Source organism: Miscanthus floridulus, unplaced genomic scaffold (genome assembly GCF_019320115.1).
Source record: "Miscanthus floridulus cultivar M001 unplaced genomic scaffold, ASM1932011v1 os_2356_3_4, whole genome shotgun sequence".
NCBI classification, from domain to species: domain Eukaryota; kingdom Viridiplantae; phylum Streptophyta; class Magnoliopsida; order Poales; family Poaceae; genus Miscanthus; species Miscanthus floridulus.
Genome location: NW_027098258.1, coordinates 75,857 through 95,322, shown reverse-complemented (window position 1 = coordinate 95,322; position 19,466 = coordinate 75,857). Strand labels below are relative to the sequence as shown.

The window sequence follows — 19,466 nt, the reverse complement described above, 5'->3', positions numbered from 1 at the left end:
ACTATATCATAAAAAATATCTATGTAACAGTCTATCAAATGCTAATAAACTCACATAAAACTTTCATCGAAACTGGTCGGCACGTGCCTCGGTGCGATTAGTGGAAAGAATAGATACGATGAAATCAAGAAGAATGTATATAAAATGAAAAAAAAGGAGAGAAAGAAAATATTTGCAGCAGAAATGTGTGAAAAAGAAACGGCCCAGGAGGTCCGCACGCGAGTGCGCTCTCCGCGGGCCGAACAACCCCAGACTGGGCCGACCGTCCGCCGCATTTTCCTTTTCCCTTCCGCACGAACCCGCGTGCCGCGTTCGTTTCTCTGCCTCTCCCCCCTCTCGCGCTCCGACGACTGGTGTGGCCGCCGCCGCCGCCCCAACGCCTGGTGCTGAGGCCTTCGCCGGCCTCGTCGCCGGCGACAAGCACCCACAAGGTATTCCCACCCCTTCTCTTCCCTTCCTGCTGTGCGAAGCCGAGGACCCAAACCCTAATCTAAGGCTATTTGGCTATTTGATGCCTCCTAACTTCGAACTTTTTGCAACAAAATATCGGTTGGACATCCATGTCCCTTTGCTGGGTCCGCCCTGGTGCACGCGATGCCTGGTTTCCGGTTCTGATAACATTTTATAGAATGCTTGGTTAGTATAAAGAAGATTTTAGGAATATCAGACACAATATTCCACATGTACACATATGCCTGTGTGCTGGGATTTGGGTTGACAGTTTTATATGTATCACCACTGATAAGTGATACATAGATCTTTGCATGTTTCATGTAAAATCCATGTTCCTGCTATTACGCTAAAGTTGTCGCCATATTATTTTTAGTTATTAGTCTCTACTTTCTTACAAGTCACAGGACATTTGAGTGTTTGAACTTAGCCATACCCACATGATGAGAATGTGATGGAAATTACTCTCTACCGTAAATTTGTTCTGTTTGAAATGCCATTTTTTTCCAGTATAGCAACCATGAATATACATGCTGTCCATTTTTCAGGGGTTGCTAGGAATATCAAAGATGGACCTTTGCAATCTCTGTGGTGAAAATAAATATGCATCTCTGGTTTATACATGCCAAATACATCTGATTTTATTCCTCTGAAACTTGTCCTGAACCAAAACAAGAGGTTCAAAGTTGGTAGAAACAGTCTCCACTGAGTTTCTGATCAAAACCAGACATTTCTGTAACTTGTAAGTATTTGAACTGATTGATAATTTAATGGAAAAATATATATTATTTGTGAATGAGGTAGTATCAATGTTCAACTTATATTTTCCATGCTTATATAATAATGATCAGGATAACAAAGTAAATGAGTTTAGTCTCTACTAAATTTATTATGATTCTTGACTATGGGATAGGTCAGAATAATTAAGCAAAATATAAATGTCCTTGTGCTAGCAATCATAGTATCATACTATCATCCAGGTACCTTCAGTTTTTTGTTGTAATATGGACAGTGTATTTCTTTTAATAGACTCCATGGCATCTAACTTAATATTACATCTTACAATCCTTTCAGGATGACCAAGTATACGAGGAACAAAAAAAGTTCATCTCATCAGCTTAGATCATCACATCACAGGAAACCCCACAGTAGTTCTAGATTCAAAAAAGTTTCCAGCAAGGAGATACCATTTGCAGCCATAGAGAAATGTGCGTGGACAGATGCAACTTGTCCAGTATGCATGGAATTCCCACACAACGCTGTTCTTCTACTCTGTTCATCACATGGCAATGGCTGTCGTCCATATATTTGTTCTTCCAACTACCAGCACTCAAATTGTCTTGATCAGCTTGTAGAGTCATGCAGAAAAGAAGCCTCTGAGTACCCAGATGCAATAGAGCTTGCGTGTCCCCTTTGCCGTGGTGAGGTCAAGGGATATACCTTGGTTGAGCCTGCTCGGAAGCAGCTGAATCACAAGAGGAGGAGCTGCATGGAAGATGGCTGTTCATACATGGGCACATACAGAGAGCTCTGCAAGCATGTCCAAAAGAAGCACCCTTCTGCAAACCCACGAGCTGTGGACCCCCTACATGCTTACAGATGGAAGCGGCTTATATTTCGAAGTTCATTGCAAGATATGATTTGTTCAACTACTTCAGAGGTTATGCGAAGGTTATTTTCTCTCATGCTGCAGTTTGATGAGCTTGTGGCTGCTTCGCGAGAGGGTGGTGATCGTCATGGCGCTACCAATGATAATTCACTGCAAAGTGCTAGCGCAGAAACCACTGATCCATAACCTCTGGATCTCTCGCTGAAATGTGAGAGCCTGTGTTGATCCTGCAGGCAATCTTACAATGAATCCCCGACTTGGCCCCCTGCCGATACACAATTTCTGACCCGACAAAGCAATACTAGTCTTCATCTGTTCTCAGGGTATGCTTAATGGTCATCTTGAAATGAAACATACTGTTAAGCTTTGATGGATTTTTTCAATAACAGTGATAATGGCTGGTTGAGTGGCATGGGGCTTTGTTCATATTCATTTAGCCTCTAGTGTGTCATGTGATGCACTGTTCTTGTGCACCATCCCATTGTATGACATAATTGTTTCTTATGGAATGCAATGTGTTCCTGTTCAGAAAACGAAATCTTGCCTTTTCTGCATTTACTGCTTTCAATTATTTTGCAAGGCAAATGTTGGGTATTATTACTTGTGAGTATTCATGGAAGATCTGTAGCTTCGTACTTTCAAAGAACATGGTTTCGTTGAGCTCTGGAGCTTGAATTATAGACTACCTATATTCTGATTCCATGTTTGTACCGAACAAGATAGTTTCTTCTAACTTTTTCTGCATGTGGATTTCATTGGCATACCAGCTTGATGAAGTGAAACTGGACAATGCACATAATTTCAAACTAACTGGAGGCCCCGTTCGCTTCGTTGAAAAAACAAGCCGAAACACTGTTCCGGCTGAATTGTTATGAGAGAAAAATACTATTCCGGCTAAAAAAACAAGCTGAAAAAGACGGATTATAAGAGAAGCGACCAGGGCCTGACAATGTTAAGTGGTCTGTTCTGTCACTAGGAGTTTGGTAACCGATGAATGCCGCTTGGTCAATAGTTGACAGAAGCACAGCTAAACCGATGTGGCATGTTTTGGCCAACCTTCACGACGCCATCTAAGACAGCGGCGACCTCGTTTTGCATCAGAGCGGCGACCTCGTTTTGCATCAGTGCATGATGTTGCGGCATGCCTGCCTTATCAGAACAGCAAGGGCAGATTGGATTTTCGGCAAAGATTGCTCTTGCCTCCTCCTGGGACAAACTTGGCTCCACGATGCGTCGTTCATCTGCGACCACCCATGGATTTTCCAGATGGGGAGGCCTGGGGGTGGATTGCTGATCGATACTCGTGTCGTGTACTCTTGTCTTCGCCAATCGCCAGGGACAGGACAAGCGCCGCCACTCTCACGCTCGCCTCGGCACGGCACCGCACCGGCCAGTGTAACTGGGGCGCCGCCGGCGCAGCGCGGCCCCCTCATGCCAAGATTCCCTATGCTTTTGATTGAAATCTTTTGCAGGTTTCTACAGCGTTGTGATGAACTGATCATTTCACATGGCCCCGTTCGCTTGGCTGAATTTGGCTGAAAAAACAAACCAAAACACTGTTCTAGCTGAATTGTTGTGAAAGAAAACACTGTTCTGGCTGAAAAAAGAAGCCAAATAAGCCGAATTTTAAGACAAACGAACAAGGCCTACTAGGCGAGATCTTGTTAACCAGTTGGATCCACAAACTGATGATACAGAGACTCGTAACGAACAATCACAATATCACATCGAGTAGAGGTAAAAAAAAAGGTCACATCAAAATCCAAACGCCCGTAGTTAGGCTATGATCAGTAACTCAGTGTGGTCTTGTTCAGAGGAGCGCATTTGGGCAACTGTAATGACAGCAATCAGCAAACCCACATAATTGTGAACAGCACCATTCAAGAAAGACAAGAGAAGTCATCAAACGACAAAATTCACTTCATTGTCCGATTTGGACTCATCCTGAACCCGGATCGCAGTTGCTCAAGTGTCAGATTTTCAACTTGTCTATTATCATATCACCATAGAAGATGCTAAGTTTGGAAGCATATGCGTCAGCAAACTTTACAACGTATGGACCAAAAACTAAAATCAACACTGACATTAAGCTGCTGAATGATAAGAGCACTTCATGATAGACAATGATCATGACTCTCATTCACATCATGATCCCCAGAAATATGAAAGCAAATAAAGAGCTTGAGGTAAAAAGCTAAGCAAGAGAACAAAATACATCCTGATTTTCACAATTAGTTCAAAGTCCTAAACGTCATATACTGTATTTAAAAACGGAGGGGGTATAAAAAAAACCCAGCAGATTCAGGCAGAACAACCCAACAAGGAACACATCACTCCTAACCGAGTGCCATGGATGCCAATATGCCCGAAGTACAGAGCCATTTACAGAGGCGCATAGGCACATGGATGTGTACAAATAACATCTAAAATACCAAGATGCATATATCCATAAAACTAGTGGGAGAACACAAAGAGATCATCATCAGGATTGGTTTTGGTAAAGGATACAGATGCTTTTGCACAGAGAGATTATTGTGATCCTCCTTGGTTTTGACAATCAACTACAAAACCATCTAAAATTAATCATCCTATCGCATCAAACAACCTAAATCTAGTAGGTTCTGAACATTATATATCAATATAAAAACCAACCTAAATCTAGTAGATTCTGAACCATGATACTCAGCCGGATCACCAAGCATGGCATTCCAATTTGTAGATACAGTAAAAAAAAAAGCACCACAAAAGGAGTGAAATAGAACAAAACCTTCATAATGCAGATGCATCAAACCAAACTTAACTAAACATAGAAACTGTATACCATATAACACAAAAGTTAGCACCTAAGAGACAGAAAATACTATGATCCACCAAGAACAAGGGAAACACCATCACTCTCACTCCCTGTTCTGTACCTAAATTCTTACTGAGACAAGTGCACCTTGTCCATGAAAGTTAAGTAATTCAGCCACAGAAACTGTATCTAGAAACAAAAGAAGACACTGATTACTCCTTTAAACATTGCACTACTCACCCACCAGAAGATCATTCATTACTCAGTCAACCCTCCAGCGCATCAAGCACCATCTTGACTGTCTCCTTCATCAGTTCCATACGGCGCAGCTGGTGTCTGATCTCTGTGAGCCTGAATTTTCGCAGCTTTTCCTCTATCCCACGCGCTTTGGGGCCTTCGATCAACTCAAAGGCCTTCTTGAATGCTACCCCATTCGGGTGCTCCTTTGACAGATCCTCTACAGTCTCCCAAAGGTATGGATAAGCATCCTTTCCCTTCTCAATATCAAACTTCCCTCTTCTATTGGCATTCACAGCCCCAAATCCAGCCCCGTTTCCATTTGCCATATCGATTGGCATAACCCTCCTGTTCTTGGGCGGGCGTTCATCCCACCCACTATCCACATCCTCATCAGTCTCTGCAATCTCGTGCTCCTCTTCACTGTCACCATCACCACCACCACCAATCTCATACCCATCACCACCGGTACTTCCTCCACCATTAGCACTTGCTCCCCAAACCTTCTTGCCAATCTCATAAACACTCTGTTCGTGCTGGGTGGGGAAGCCTGGATCCCGCCCGTTCTTGCCACGGGACGAAAGCAGGTTGTACTTCTGCTTGAGACGCCGTACCTTGTCACTGAGCTGCGTAGGGGTTACCTTAACACTGAGCTCGCTCTGGATGTGGCCGTGGAGCTTAGAAATGTCATACATGGAGCCGGGGAGGACGCCACGCTTGGCGCGGTACGTGGCCAAGCCCCGCAGGATGACGATCTCGTCTCGGAGGCTCCAGAGCCGCGTCGGCCTCTTGAGCTGCTCCACGGATGACGGGACGGCGACGCTGCGGGGGCGCTTTGAGCGCGGCTCGGAGAAAGAGGGTACCATGGAGCGGCGCGGCGGATCCATGGGGCGCGAGCTGAGGGGCTTGATGGCGGCAGCCTCAGCGCGGGACGGGCGTGGGGGCCGGAGCGCGAGCGGGGAGGCGTTGTCGTCGGCGGCGGAGTCGGCGCCGTCTCCGGCGGCGGGGTCGGCGTCGGCGTCGGCGTCTGATGCCGCGACGTCGGAGTACGAGGCGGCGTCCGGGGAGCGGGAGCGCGGCCTGGGGCTCCTGGGCTTGCGCGAGGGCGACGACGCTGCCGCCGCCTTCCGGGGCGGGGGGCGGTGGTCCGCGTCAGAGTCGTAGGCGGCCTCGGAGTCGGATCCGGCCGCGGTGGAGTCCTCCGCCGCCGAGGTGGGACCGGCGGCGGCGGACTTAGCGTTAGGGTTGGGCGGCGGCGTCTTGGACGGGGACGGGGAGGACGGCTGGTGGTGGGCCACGTCCGCCTCCGCGTCGGATGCCTCGGACGCCGACCCCGAGGCCGCCGCCACCGGGCGCTTCGGTGCCATGCGGGCGGCGGGGGGAGCAAGCGCGCCTAGGGCCTCGGCGCCGGGTGGTTCGGCGGCTGCGGCTGCGGCTGAGAAACTCCTCTTCCTCTCGTCGCGCTGGTGTGAATTGCGATGCTCTCTCTGCTGGGCCCAGCGACGAGAAAATTGGAATTATGCCATCCTGGGTGGTGTGCTTCGCTGGTTTGTCATCCGCGACGGCGCTTCGCTAGATTGCTATTATCAAATATGTGCAACCCGTCAGAGTATCATTAGGTGACTTTATAACTCAGAAATAATAAAAAAAATTACCTTCCACATTTGCCCATATCCTTTCTTTCTTTCTTTCCTGTGAGCAGAGGGATGGACAGAACACCGCCTTCTCCTCGCCGCCGATGTCCACCGCGTCCTCCATTCCACAGGTTGCCCAGATGCCTGTGTGGCGCGGCCTCCGATGGCCCTGGTCCGTACCCTGGAGCTCGTCGTTGCCGGTTGAGGCGCGCATCGGCGGCGGCATGGCCAGAGTGCCCCGCCACGGCTCAGCCTAGGCGTTTTTTTTTTACCGAAAATCGAATACCGAACCGAAACCGAACCGAATAGTTGGTAGATCGGTTTTTCAGTTTGGTTTCGGTTTTCAGTTCTGTGAAGTTCGGTGTTCGGCTTCGGCTTTGGTTTCTATGCCATACCGAATCGAAGTACCGAAAAACTGAACCGAACCCTGTTTTTTTCCTGTTGTTTATCAAAACTGATGGAATACTGTGGTTTATTATCAAGAATGAACTGCAAATTTGTAATATTTGATTTGAGCATTGAATTGTTAAGTTTGTAACAGTCTTGAGTCTTCAAATAATATACTGTGTTGTGCAAATTTGTACTGTGTTATGCTGTCAGTTCTAAATCATGTCTAATGTTTTCTTGCATCAGTTTATTCGGTTTTAATCGAAAAACCGAACTAAAAAACCGAACCAAAATTGGTCGGTTTTTGGAATTTTAGCAAACCGATCGGGGGTCATTTTCTGGAAACCAAAATTTTAGCAAACCGAAGAAACCGAACCGAACCGTCGGTTAAAACCAAACGCCCAGGCTGAGCCACGGCGTCGGCACACCTGAACCTCAGGTGCGGGGCTTGCCGAGTCAGGCCAACGACGGTGCTACTCGTGCCGTGGGAGCACATCTGCATCTGCAGGCACTGCTCCAACTCCAGTCGCGACGGCGTGGCCATCGCGTGCCCAATGTGTCGTGGCGTCGTCGACACATGGCTCACCGAGGTCGCCCTCGCTGATGGCCCTCGATCTCACAGTGCCCGTTCGTGACCGAGTCGATGGGCAGGCCCACGAATAGCCTCGCCGGGGCTAGGTCGTCCACCTCACGACTCTTGTTGATGTGCTCGTCGGCGCCGAAGAAGCGGCCTACGAGCCTGGCGGCCCTGAGGTCCCTGCTACAGCCCCATGCCTCGCTGGTGGGAACACGACTCTACATGGCGAAAGGCGAGCGGGCGGTGCTGCCGTGGGGGTGCGCCCGCTCGGAGAAGAAGCGCTCGCTCGATCCGTTTCTCCTCCCTCGGTTCCGTCCATCCGTGTGCTCTCACATGAAAGAAAGATGGAAAGGGCAAGGGGTAAATGTGGAAGAAAACTTCGTTTTTCATTTTTTTGAGATTTAAAGTCACAAAATAGCATTCCGGCGGGTTGCACATATTTCATAATAGTAATTCAGCGAAGACCCATTACGGGATAGCAAATCAGCGAAGCCCACTTCCCGTGATGGCAGAATTCTCATTTTCTCCCTAGCGACTTGTGGGTTTGGTTGGGTGCTACCTGTACTGGTCGATTTTTTAGGGCGGGCGGAGCGACGCCATGTGGGGTTCGGTGAGGTCTGAGCTGTTGGGAGAATTTTTATATTTTAGGCCTTGTTTACTTCTTCCTCTGACGTTTACTTCTTGTCTCATCGAATGTTTGACACATATATAAAGTATTAAATATAAACTAAAAAATAACTAATTATACAATTTGCGACTAATTCACGAGACAAATCTTTTAAGCCTAATTAGTACATGATTTGACAATGTGATGCTACAATACACATGAGCTAATGACGGATTAATTTGGCTTAGTAAATTCGTCTCGCGGATTACTGACGGATTCTATAATTTGTTTTTTTTATTAGTATCTGAACACCACATGTGACACCCTCATATGACACCCGATATGACACCCTAAAACTTTACGCCATGGATTTAAACAAGGTCTTAATCATTTTTTATTTAATATTTTAATAATAACCGCTCCAAAAAATTCAGATGGCTGGCGTGACCAAATAACGCTGTCGCGTCATATGCGTTGGCGCGACAAAATGTGTCACGTTGGACAACATTTTCGACGTGGAAAACCTTGTCGCGCCACTTCCGCTGGCGTGATAGTTTTCATATAGAAATCATCTTCATCTGACAAGACTGAATTGTCACGCCACCGGGAGTGGCACGACAAGGTTTTCTATGTCGAAAATGTCGTCCGACGTGGCACATCTTGTCGCGCCAACGCATGTGGCGTGACATCGTTATTTGGTCGCGTCAGCCCCACTAGCACGACCAAAAGGGTCAGATGCGCAAAATATTTTTAGAAACGATTATTTTTAAAATATTAAAAAAAAGATTAAAAATAAATCCGAGCCCGCAGCCGAGTTCTTCTTCCCCTGTTTGGTATCAGTGCGGGCGGAGTGGGCGCGGCGCAGTCTGGTGCTGTTGCCACCTGGCCCACTGGCCGTTTGGTTGGAATTGGATCATGATCTTCACAATGTCATTTTGCCCGGCGTACGAGTTGAGTGGATTCCAGTTGGTTCATAAACGTGATGCCAATCATGACGTCAGGCATGACAATTTGGTGTCACCTTTTACTGATTTTCCTCCGTCCCAACTCCCAATGATTGATACTCTAGACAGGGGCCTGTTCGCTGGTTGGTTTCTGGGCTAGTTTAGGCTGACTGATGCTGGTTTGTTGTGAGAGAAAAACACTGTTGGCTGACTAGTTTGGGTTGGCTGGAACCAATAAGCGAACAGGCTCAGGTTTTTCTATGGATATTTTTATGTGTTTATGATGAAGCGGCAGTTTGGCTCTGCATAGCAGTTGTATGTCGCCCTGTCCGTTTAAATTTATCATTTTTCTCTTAAAATAAAACAACATCAATCTATTTATCAGCAGCAGAAACCAGACGTTGGCATTCTCGTAGGATTACCATTGCTGGCATATAGGAGTACTTTTACTACTGTCTACTGGTTATGGTGGTAGTAGTACCGGCTAGCGGCTGCATCTGCGTTTGCGTCTTTGCTGAAGCAGGGTTTAGAGGACAGACTGAAAGTACAGACTACAGAGTGCATAAAAAGCTTCCAGTTGACTACTAGTCGCTTTCCAAAATTGTTCAAGTCGTCAGTGACAGGTACGGAGCAACTGCTGCTCGGAGTCTTCGGAAGCACAGTGCAATTGGCAAGGGACGTTGCAGGTGGTGCAGATCACCGGATTTTCTAACGATAACGTTGCATTCATTTGGCGCAAAGTGTGGGAAAGTCGGCAAGAAACACCGCAAGCCAATCAGCATCAGCTTCTTCCAAGTTTCAGCGCGGCTTTGCGCAAGTTGCAGCTCGTCAAGCGAAACAGTAGCGCCTATGCGGATGCCGATCTCATCCAAATGCTTGCACTGCTCCAGTATGTTTCGTCTTCTGTGTCCTCTGGGACTGGGAGTTTGGGTCTATCCAATGTGAGCAGCAGAGCATGTTCTAAAGCGGAGACCATTTGTAGTGGCAAGCAACCTACACGTCCAAACTGACTTTATTTCAGGGGCAAAAAATAAATCGTAAAAGAGGTGTCTGTCACATTCCAGCACCCAAAACCTGAAAAATTATCCCACTAAGGCGGCGTTCGATTACGCCATTCCTGGCCGTTCTTGGCTAGGAATAGTTCCCGCTCTATAGAAAATATTGAAAGAAACCGCATGCCAGGAATCGTTCTGGTCAGGATTTGTGGTAACCGAACAAGGCCTAAAGGAATGAGTTCTTAAAACATCAGAGTTCCTCAAATTTACAGTCTGGCTAATCGAAACGCAGATCAGTTCCAGAATCATCAGAATCACAACTCATCGTTTACTGAGGAGCTGTCGCCCATGAGCTCATCAAGGGAGAATTCATCCTCTTCAATGACCTCTCCATCTTTGCCGTCCCACGGCTCGGACGCGACTACTGTAGGTGCATCGTTCAGAGGAAGATTTCCCTTTCCACCACGCCCTGCTTCCTTCACAAACTCGCTGCACGAGATAACTTTCCGTTAATCATCTGTCTAATCAACGTGAAACAAGCGAAGGTATAATAATCAATAAGACAAGAGGGCTTACATGATTTCGTCGCGCTGGAAGGCACTGCGGAGTGGAGCGTATGCACCTTTCTTCACGTTGAGAGCTACCATGGCGGGATAGCCGTAGCCGCCCACTCCAACCTGGTTCTCGAGATTAGCTTGCTTGCCAGCAGCTGTCCAGACAAAACTGCAAGGCAAACCGGCTCAGGATGTGTAGTTCAAAAGAAAAGGGAGTTTTTAAGACAAATGAGTGCATGACATGCTTTTGTTCAGGCCAACTAAACATACAACACTTGTCGTTGCAGTATCCGTGTACAGTTTATGGTTTGAAATATCAACACTAAAATTTTGTTCAAGCAAGGTTACTCAGTATCTTGTTTTAACTCTATATCTTAGCATTTAAAATACATACACGCCTGTTACTGTTGAATGCCAATATCAATGTTTCTTTTTTGGAATGCCACTAAAGGAAACTACTGTGTCAGTTAAAAACTGACTTTTTTTCCTTTCTTTGAAAGTGAACAAGCCAGACACATTTTGTTAAGGTCTGCAATTAGTTAAGCTGACACTTGCCTGTATGGACTCTTTTTAAACTTCTCAGCAACAGAGAGCAAGAGCTCAAGGTACTTGTTTCTTCCTTCTGCCTTTGAATCAAGGATGTCTGGAAGGAATGATACAAAACAAATGGCAGCAGAAGCGCACTTCTCTTCCATGACATCCTGCAGAAGCAAAATCGTCTCCTCAAATATCAATGGTGGGCTAAACGATCGTCAGATTTTTGTAGGTACCATGAAGGTTTAGCCTTACCAGGCCAGTCAACTCAGAAACTTCAGCTGGACCAGAGTTGGCTTCCAACTGCTCCAATGCAAAGGACTCAATGGCAGATGCAACTCTAGCCCCCTGGTAGGGGAATGGGCTCTCCTTATCAGCACCAAACACCAAAATAGTTGGAAAACCTTCCACCTTGTACTTGCTCATCAAGGACTGCAAAATAGGAGAGTAATCGTTAATTATTAACAATAATCTGCACTGTGGCAATTCCGTAATTGGGAAAGAAGAGAAAAGAGGCCAGTCTGCCAGAAAAGCAACCATGCTTCTAAAAGGTGAAGATTCAACCTTCTAAACTGTACTCATACACTGCCTGAACTTATGCCAACATAAATTTAGAAGCTAAAAATCATGTCTCTCGACATCTTTGGAAAGTGTCATTCCAAACAAGTGGATGGGATGTGAGCCCAATCAAATGGCTTATGGATTATGTGAGATCCCAATCAAATGGTGTATAGCTTTTGAATAGAAGCTTGGACAATGTGCTAGCAGACTACAATATTTGTCAAAGTTGCAATTGTGGCCCTAAGGCTCTAAAACTCAGGTTATATTGCTACAAAAATGTGCATGCCTTCAAAATTTTCAAATCCTTCATTGAAGTCCTGGTGATCACCAAAACGGCAAGAACTCAGCAGGAACTTAAAACTAAGAATTTATAGCTTTATAGCCATTGTTCACTAGCAAGCAGCTTGAGAATAAATTGGAAGTTTTGATAAGAGATTAATAAATGTGGGCAATACATTGAAAAATGCAACCTAGACTACTGGCAGTGATTATTCCCACAAAAGACTAAAATGTAGGGTTATGGGAAAGGTCATTACCAAAAGAAGACATAAGCTCAAAGAACAAATAAACACACACCTTTTCAGCATCACAATCAACATGGCCTAGCTTCACTTGGCCCTTCAAGTTCTTTGCAGCCTTTTTCCATTCAGGTGCCAATTTCTTGCAGTGCCCACACCTGAACAGAAGTATATGTCAAACTTCTGAAGCCCCCACAATAAATGAAGAGTATTGTAGAACATACAATGGCAATGGAAAAACAACAGGATAAATAAACATAAAATTAAGGAGAATGCCCTAGAATACTCTTAGTAAGAGATTACTTAATTTTACACAACTTACTGTGACCTTTTTTTTCTCCTCTATTTGAGAAACTGATAGCAAAGAATGTACAATAACCCAAGTTATATGACAAACAGTACGTGTACAGCAAGCTTCATACCATGGCGCAAAGAATTCCACAATCCAAAGGTCCTTGCTTTTGACAACGAGTTCATCGAAGTTATGTGAATTTAATTCTACTGATGCACTTGGTTCACTTTTCTCACTTGAACCTCCAGATGTCTTGCCATTTGACCCTGCTGGTGCCTTACCACTCAGCCTATCTCTAAGAAGGGACTTGACCTGTGAATAGCAGAACACGCACAGAATTAGAGCAATGCATTCACTGCCTCAATGCCTACTAGGCTACTAGAGAAGAACTTCATATGTTTGAGGCATTGGTTAGGACAGCCATTTGTTTAAAATGACATAAAGAGCACAATCAAGAATTTACCCACGAAATTATTTTCATCCAATAGAAAGATATCAGTTGCTTTCATAGCACGCTAAGATCCAAAGTCATTCTTATGAGTTACTGAAATCAAATGGTTTGCGAAAAGCATAGACTGCCTTAAGAAGGGCCTCGACCTGTGAACAGCAGAACACATAGAGAACTAGAGGAATGCATTGACTGCCTCAATGCCTACTAGACGAGAGCTTTGAATGTTCAAGGCATTCATTAGGTCAGTCATTTGTTTAATATAAGACGTAAACAGCGCAATCAAGAACTCAACCACAAAATACTTTCAGCCTAAATATATAGCAGTTGTTTTCGTAGTACGCTAAGATCCAAAGTAATTCTTATAAGCCACTGAAGCTAAATGGTTTCCGAAAAGTATACTGCCTGGGCTTTGCACAAAGCATGAAATGTGTTCAGTAAAAAGGGACAGCAAAAGCATAATTGCATAAGTCATACCTATGACCTAGTATATACTAAAAGTGACTGAAATATATCCAATGAACAAATAGAGGAAAAATAAAGGCCATCTAAGTAGCATATGATGCAACAAACCTGTGACAGAGCAAACTCTACGATTGGCTTTACATCTCTTGCTCCTTGATAATCAACTGGAGGTTTACCAGGGGAAAACACCTTAATAGTGGGAAATCCCCTGATTCCATATTCCTACAAAAAAAAAATGCATTCAGAATCAACTAAACTGATAGCATTGCAAGCACAGATCTATGAAAATTATGCAAGTCAGATCAAATTTGTGGTTGTCACTTTCACACTACATGAGTCCATAGGACTATTTGGGGAAGTGAAATAGAAAACTTATCAAACCCATAGTATAAAAAGAAAGAATTAGTTTCAATCATATTGTTCACCCTAAGTTTGCCTGTCTTCTTTGTTGTCCCACAGGGATGATAACTTATTGCAGCTGACATTAATTTGTTATTATGACTATTTCATTGTATGTATGTTTTAGAGTCACATTAGCAATAAGTTATCGTCAAAACAATAACAAAATTCTTAAATATATGCACTAAAGAATATAAAATTCTAGCCAATGCAAAATTTTCATCAGATTTATCAACAAATTGCCAATTCAACATGCAAGTTCATAACTAACAGTAACTCAAAAGTCAAAACCACTCACAAACTGCTAATTTATAATAGCTTAACTAAAGGAACCTATACATAAAGTTTGCTATACAGAAGGTGGTTTGATTAATAGTAATGGAACATGGATTTTACCCCTCCATCCCTCTTAAAATAACTTTCTGTGCAGAATCGCCATATTTCGCTCTCTTACTTGTCATACAACAGTTCCGTATGCATAACAAATATGGCATGTGTTCTAACTTATGCACGGTGCTAAAACTTTAACCAAATACTGAAAAAATAATTTAGATGCACTAAATACCAATAAATTTACCATTCCTAGACCTAAACCACCAAATAAGTGTGGCACTGCACTGCTGAAGATCAGAACAAATTAATAAAACCTGTCCCCATCCCCGGTTTAGCATCTGTATATGGAATCCAAGTATTTGTGTGACACTGCACATTAGTCTAGGTCTAGGGAATTATCACCTAATGCGACCAAACTACCGTACAATCGCAGCAAGTGATGCCGAGATCACTCCATTGAACATTCAGGCCAACTCGGACGCCCGTGGACGAATTACAGGGAAACAAGAGGGTGAATGAGGAGGCACGCTCACCTGCGCGAGCGCCTGGTGCGCATCGGCATCGAGCGCTGCGACCGTGGCGACGCCCTTGAGCACGCCGGCAGCCTTCTCCCAGGCCGGCGCCAGCTGCTTGCAGTGCCCACACCACGGCGCGAAGAACTCAACCAGCACCACGCCGTTCGAGTTCAGCACCTGCGCCAAAGGAGAAAGGCGGCACACTGCTCAGAGAGAACCTAAAATGGAGACGCCGATCTGTTGGCTGAGGGGCAGTGGGAGTCAGGTGAGACCTTCGATTTGAAGTTGTTGGGGTTGAGCTGGAGGACGGGGGAGCCGGCGGAGTAGAGTGCGGCGGCCGGGGAGGCGGCCGCTGCCACTAGGAGGAGCGCCGCGACGACGGCGGGACGCATGGCGGAGCCGCGAAGCTTCTGGAAGCGGGGGAGGGGGAGGAATCAAACGGCAGTGACGACTAGGGATCGCTGATCGGGTTTGGCCGTGGTGCTGCGATTTAAGCCTGCATCCTCGCGAAGAGACGGACGCGTGTGCGGACCAATCGATGCCCTCCACGTATGGGGTTTGTCCACGTCGGAGTGGTTTCTCTTGCTTGGCGCGAGGGCATTGGACCATTGGTGCGGAGTGCGGCCTTGGAGCATCTTTGTTTGGAGTCTGCACAAATTATGGTCCGAAAGGCCTTTTTTCTTTTGAGAATATATGGTCCCAAAGGCCTTTTGAAAGAAAGGACTAAAAGAACACATCATGGGCCGGATTGAGCTAAATTACCAAGAGATCGGCAGTCTCAGCCCAGTAATAGGATCCAAAGTCACGAAATGATCCAAAGCATGTACTTTGTCACAAATATATTACTCCCTTTTCTAAAAAAACAAATATATTACTCATTCCGTCTCAAAAAAAATCTAGCTTTGAAACTGAATAAGCGTTTGTTCAGATTCAAAACTAGAATTACATTCTTTTTGCGACTTTTTTTTTACTAAAACCCACTTAATAAACTTTTAAAACATTACTACTTATACACTATAGACATATTTATGTGTTGCAATAGGATATATTTATTCAACGATCATCATCTGCACGGGCAGAGCATGAATTATACATAATAGGGCCGGCCGAAAAGAGCCAATTATAAAAAGTGAGCGCAGCTCAACTGGTTAGGTTTCTCATGGTGATTGTCTGGGTTAATTCACTCGTTCTACCCGATTATAACTCAATGACATGCGCTACTGCCTCCGCTGCTAAAGCATTCGTCATTCGCCTTGGTGATACCTAAACTAGGGTCACTTGACAAAACGAGCAACGAAGCCCAAACAACAACCTGGTCCACATCCTATAGTCGAAGCAACCGCATTAGGGATACTTCCCAAAGCTCAGATAAGCAACCAGTACGTTCAAGTCTGTCGGATTGGGTACCCTCAAAAACGCGAAAAGCACTCGATTTGATAAGGAGGGCCTGAACGACCGGGGCGAATGTAAGGTAATAAAGTCACACAAGAAACTATTTATTGATGAGCTCTGTTACATATCGATAGGTGTACAGTACAAAAAGACCTTTCAAGAATGCAAGGACCATCTCCTAGCTCTCGTTAAGACACAAGATGTGGACCAGGAGAGCTAGGACAGGAGGGATCCTCGCGAGGCTATCACTAACACCTCCTACGGATCGGGGGATATACTGTGGCCACGAGCGGGCACCATCCTCCTTAGCAAGGCCGACGATAATGGTTATTTTATCGTCCGCCTCCATGATGGTTTCAACTCCCCCTAGCCAAGAGAAGATCACCCAGTGCTGGCTGCCGACCAAGTTGACAAATATATACACGGGCCAGCCCTTGCATCGGCATCGTGCCCTATCTTCGTGAAACTTCCACGGACACCTAGGGACAACGGCTTTGGCTATGACTAGGCATGGGTAGAAGTTAATCGAAGGACTTCTCCCAGTAGCGCTGGAGAACAGCAAGCACCATGGTTATGAAGCAGCTTCAGACAACTAAAGCTCACTTTCTGCTATGTCTAATGCTAAGGGAGGGAGGAGGCGGGGAGTGAGCTCGGAGGGCTCCCCCTACCTTCTTTAAATAGCCTCGCCTAAAGACATCGACAAGGAAGCTAACGGTCAAGATCCGTGAACCCACGGTCATCCACGCAAGTCACGGGAGCAATAGAAGGAGCAGGGAATACGAGGCGGTTCAGATTCCCTAGCGCATCCATCCTTATCTTTAACAGGACTTGGTGACGTGCAATAACTAGCAGACCAAGGGTTGCGCACACGCTCAGGTGCTCAGGGAGCCAAAATCCTTACATGGGAGATTCCACCTCTTGAATACTCTCGCTACCCAAGAGAAATCTATTACGTGAAATAGTTGACCGCCTATAGGACCTTGGTACCCAAGGAGTAGACGACACGCGAAGAACAAGGTACTCGAATGCTTTCAAACGAGCAACTCGAGACCTTGGCACTCGAGAAATGCTAATCAGGAGCCCTATGCACCCAAGGATCATATGAAATCCTATTACCCGAAGGATGGGAGTTAATCAACCAACTCGTCACCTAGTCCTACGGGGGCTACTGTCAGATATGTGGGCCTAGGGTACCTCACCACCCGTATATCTAGCCTAAGCCTATGTGCAGGGCCAAAGACGATGAGGAATGAGGCCCACGTACATTAGGCAAAGTAGCAGACGTGATCATCAAGTTATCGAGCATAGATAGCTAATATTTTGGTACTACAGGATATGATCAAATGATCTTTTGTACTTTCTATGTAACAAACTAGAAAACTCATCTGCTATCCGATCAGATCTACTGTAACCCTACCCCCAAGCTATATAAGGAGAGGAAGGGACCCTCCCTAAAAGGTCCTAATGGCTAGAAGGGGTGAATAGCCGATAAAATTTTTCCCTAACAATAGTACTAGACAATCCGGTTAGACTAAAAGACGGCAAAGTGAATGTTGCGCTAGCTCTAAGAGGAGTTGCAAAACAAGCCACCTAGCCAACAATTCTAGCCCTAACAGTTCTATGGCGCACAACAACTAGCTAAGCTAGTGAGCTCTCAAAGACTAACTAAAGAGCCTCACTAACCAAACAACAAGCTCTCAAAGCTAGTTACACTAAAGAGCTTGTACTAAGCTAGATGGAAATAAATGCGAAGGAGTGAGGAAGGTTATACCACAACCGGCAAGAGAGTAGTCAATCCAATCACAGAATGAAATCCAATTGATCAATCACAAGTTGACATGGAGATGACAACACACTCTCTTGGAGGATCATGAGCTAATAGGCATCACACGCCTAACCCCACCGGGTGCCGCAAATCCAACACAAGAAGAAGGTACATAAGTCACGAGCAATCCACTAGAGTACCTCTTCGCGAACTCCCGCGAGGACGAGGTCAAGTGCCCCTCACACGATTCGGCCATGAACAATCACCAACACATGCCAGCCTCCTCCACTTGCTTTGAGCTATCTAAATGGTGGCAAACACCAAGAGCAACAAGAGAATCCGCTCCGGAACAAGAACACCAAATGCCTCTAGATGAAATCACTCAAACATGCACTTGGATCACTCAACTCTCACCAAGATGATGCACTCATGCAAGAAGGGTGAGTGAGAGAGAGTGGAAGGGCTTTGCTCCGCTCAAAGTATGCTATTGCATCAAGAATGGCTAAGAGAGAGAGCCAAGCCTAGCCCTAGGCCTTAAATAGCCCCCACACAAAGTTCCAACCGTTATGCACTCAGTAAGGGTTTGGACCCTACATCCAGACCCTGATCTGGACCATTCTATCCCAGTCCAGATCACCAGATGCTGCCATGTAGCCTCTGCGTTCAACGTGCGTTGTTGGATCTCAACGGCTATTAGCCACGCGCCGTTAACAGTTAGTCCGGACCAGACTCGTGATGGTCATCAGGACCAAAAGCACCGAGTCTGGATTCTCCTCTGAAGCTCACACGCGTGTCTCAAAGCAGCATCCGGACCCAAACTCTGGCCCAGTTCAGAGTAGAGTCCGGATAGAAACCCTTGCTCTTTATTTGTTGTGCATGAAGAAATAATTCTTTGGACCCTAGGACATTGTCTGAAACCACGTCATCTAGACCAATGGAGCTTAGTCTAGATCACTAGGAAGCGCCACATCACCTCTCCACACAGTGCACGCTCAACCATACCAGGGCGAAGTAGTTTGGACCTTGTTCGGACCTAGAGTCCGGATGCTTCGAGCCTCCTACCTCACATTGTGCTTAGCAGGTCCGGACCCTGACAAATGGTCCAAATTACCCAAGACCTCAGAGTCCAGATGGACTTTCTCGGTCCAAACCACATCCAACTTTTTCCCTTGTTCTCATGTGCTAACACCTAGTGTGTCACCACCTTGTGCACGTGTGTTAGCATTTTCAAACATTTTTCAAGGGATTAGTTAGCTCTCCACTAGATCTAAATGCAATGCATGAGTTAGAGCATCTAGTGGCACTTTGATCTTCGCATTCCAAAGAGGCTTCTCCCTTCTTAATAGTACGGCTAACTAAACCTAAATGTGATCACACCCACTAGGTGTCTTGATCACCAAAAGCAAAACCTAGCATATACCTTTGCCTTGATCACCTTGCTTTGCCCCTTCTTAAC

General features: G+C 45.7%; 3 protein-coding genes across 4 annotated transcripts; 1 reads left to right on the top strand and 2 right to left on the bottom strand.

Moving 5' to 3' along the window:
- The first annotated feature begins 298 nt into the window (after positions 1 to 298).
- Positions 299 to 2,827, top strand: LOC136534866 (uncharacterized). Of its 2 annotated transcripts, XM_066527228.1 has the most exons (3): positions 299 to 431; positions 999 to 1,192; positions 1,525 to 2,827. In XM_066527228.1, exon 3 carries the CDS (start codon positions 1,526 to 1,528, stop codon positions 2,243 to 2,245), a length of 720 nt encoding a protein of 239 aa, XP_066383325.1. In that variant the 5' UTR covers positions 299 to 431; positions 999 to 1,192; position 1,525; the 3' UTR covers positions 2,246 to 2,827. The 2 variants fall into 2 exon arrangements, with proteins under 2 accessions (XP_066383325.1, XP_066383327.1); XM_066527230.1 differs by lacking the exon at positions 999 to 1,192.
- A 2,028-nt stretch (positions 2,828 to 4,855) lies between these two features.
- LOC136534857 (STOREKEEPER protein-like) lies at positions 4,856 to 6,670 on the bottom strand. The gene has a single exon (XM_066527219.1). The coding sequence runs from the start codon at positions 6,455 to 6,457 to the stop codon at positions 5,120 to 5,122; it is 1,338 nt and encodes a 445-aa protein (XP_066383316.1). The 5' UTR covers positions 6,458 to 6,670; the 3' UTR covers positions 4,856 to 5,119.
- A 3,769-nt stretch (positions 6,671 to 10,439) lies between these two features.
- On the bottom strand, positions 10,440 to 15,330 carry LOC136534859 (protein disulfide isomerase-like 2-3). The gene is made up of 9 exons (XM_066527220.1): positions 15,126 to 15,330; positions 14,872 to 15,030; positions 13,715 to 13,828; positions 12,824 to 13,005; positions 12,460 to 12,559; positions 11,578 to 11,754; positions 11,344 to 11,489; positions 10,811 to 10,957; positions 10,440 to 10,723 (listed from the first exon to the last, which is right to left on the bottom strand). The coding sequence occupies exons 1-9, from the start codon at positions 15,243 to 15,245 to the stop codon at positions 10,549 to 10,551; spliced, it is 1,320 nt and encodes a 439-aa protein (XP_066383317.1). The 5' UTR covers positions 15,246 to 15,330; the 3' UTR covers positions 10,440 to 10,548.
- Between the last annotated feature and the right edge of the window lie 4,136 nt (positions 15,331 to 19,466).

What these genes read in the sequence shown, in the direction of transcription:
- LOC136534866 (XM_066527230.1), top strand. Translation starts at nt 1,526, where the DNA reads ATGACCAAGTATACGAGGAACAAAAAAAGTTCATCTCATCAGCTTAGA.
- LOC136534857 (XM_066527219.1), bottom strand. Translation starts at nt 6,457, where the DNA reads ATGGCACCGAAGCGCCCGGTGGCGGCGGCCTCGGGGTCGGCGTCCGAG.
- LOC136534859 (XM_066527220.1), bottom strand. Translation starts at nt 15,245, where the DNA reads ATGCGTCCCGCCGTCGTCGCGGCGCTCCTCCTAGTGGCAGCGGCCGCC. An exon ending in CCAACAACTTCAAATCGAAG is followed by an intron (nt 15,031 to 15,125) that starts GTCTCACCTGAC and finishes CCTTTGGCGCAG; the next exon opens with GTGCTGAACTCGAACGGCGT. An exon ending in TTTAAAAAGAGTCCATACAG is followed by an intron (nt 10,958 to 11,343) that starts GCAAGTGTCAGC and finishes TTTGCCTTGCAG; the next exon opens with TTTTGTCTGGACAGCTGCTG.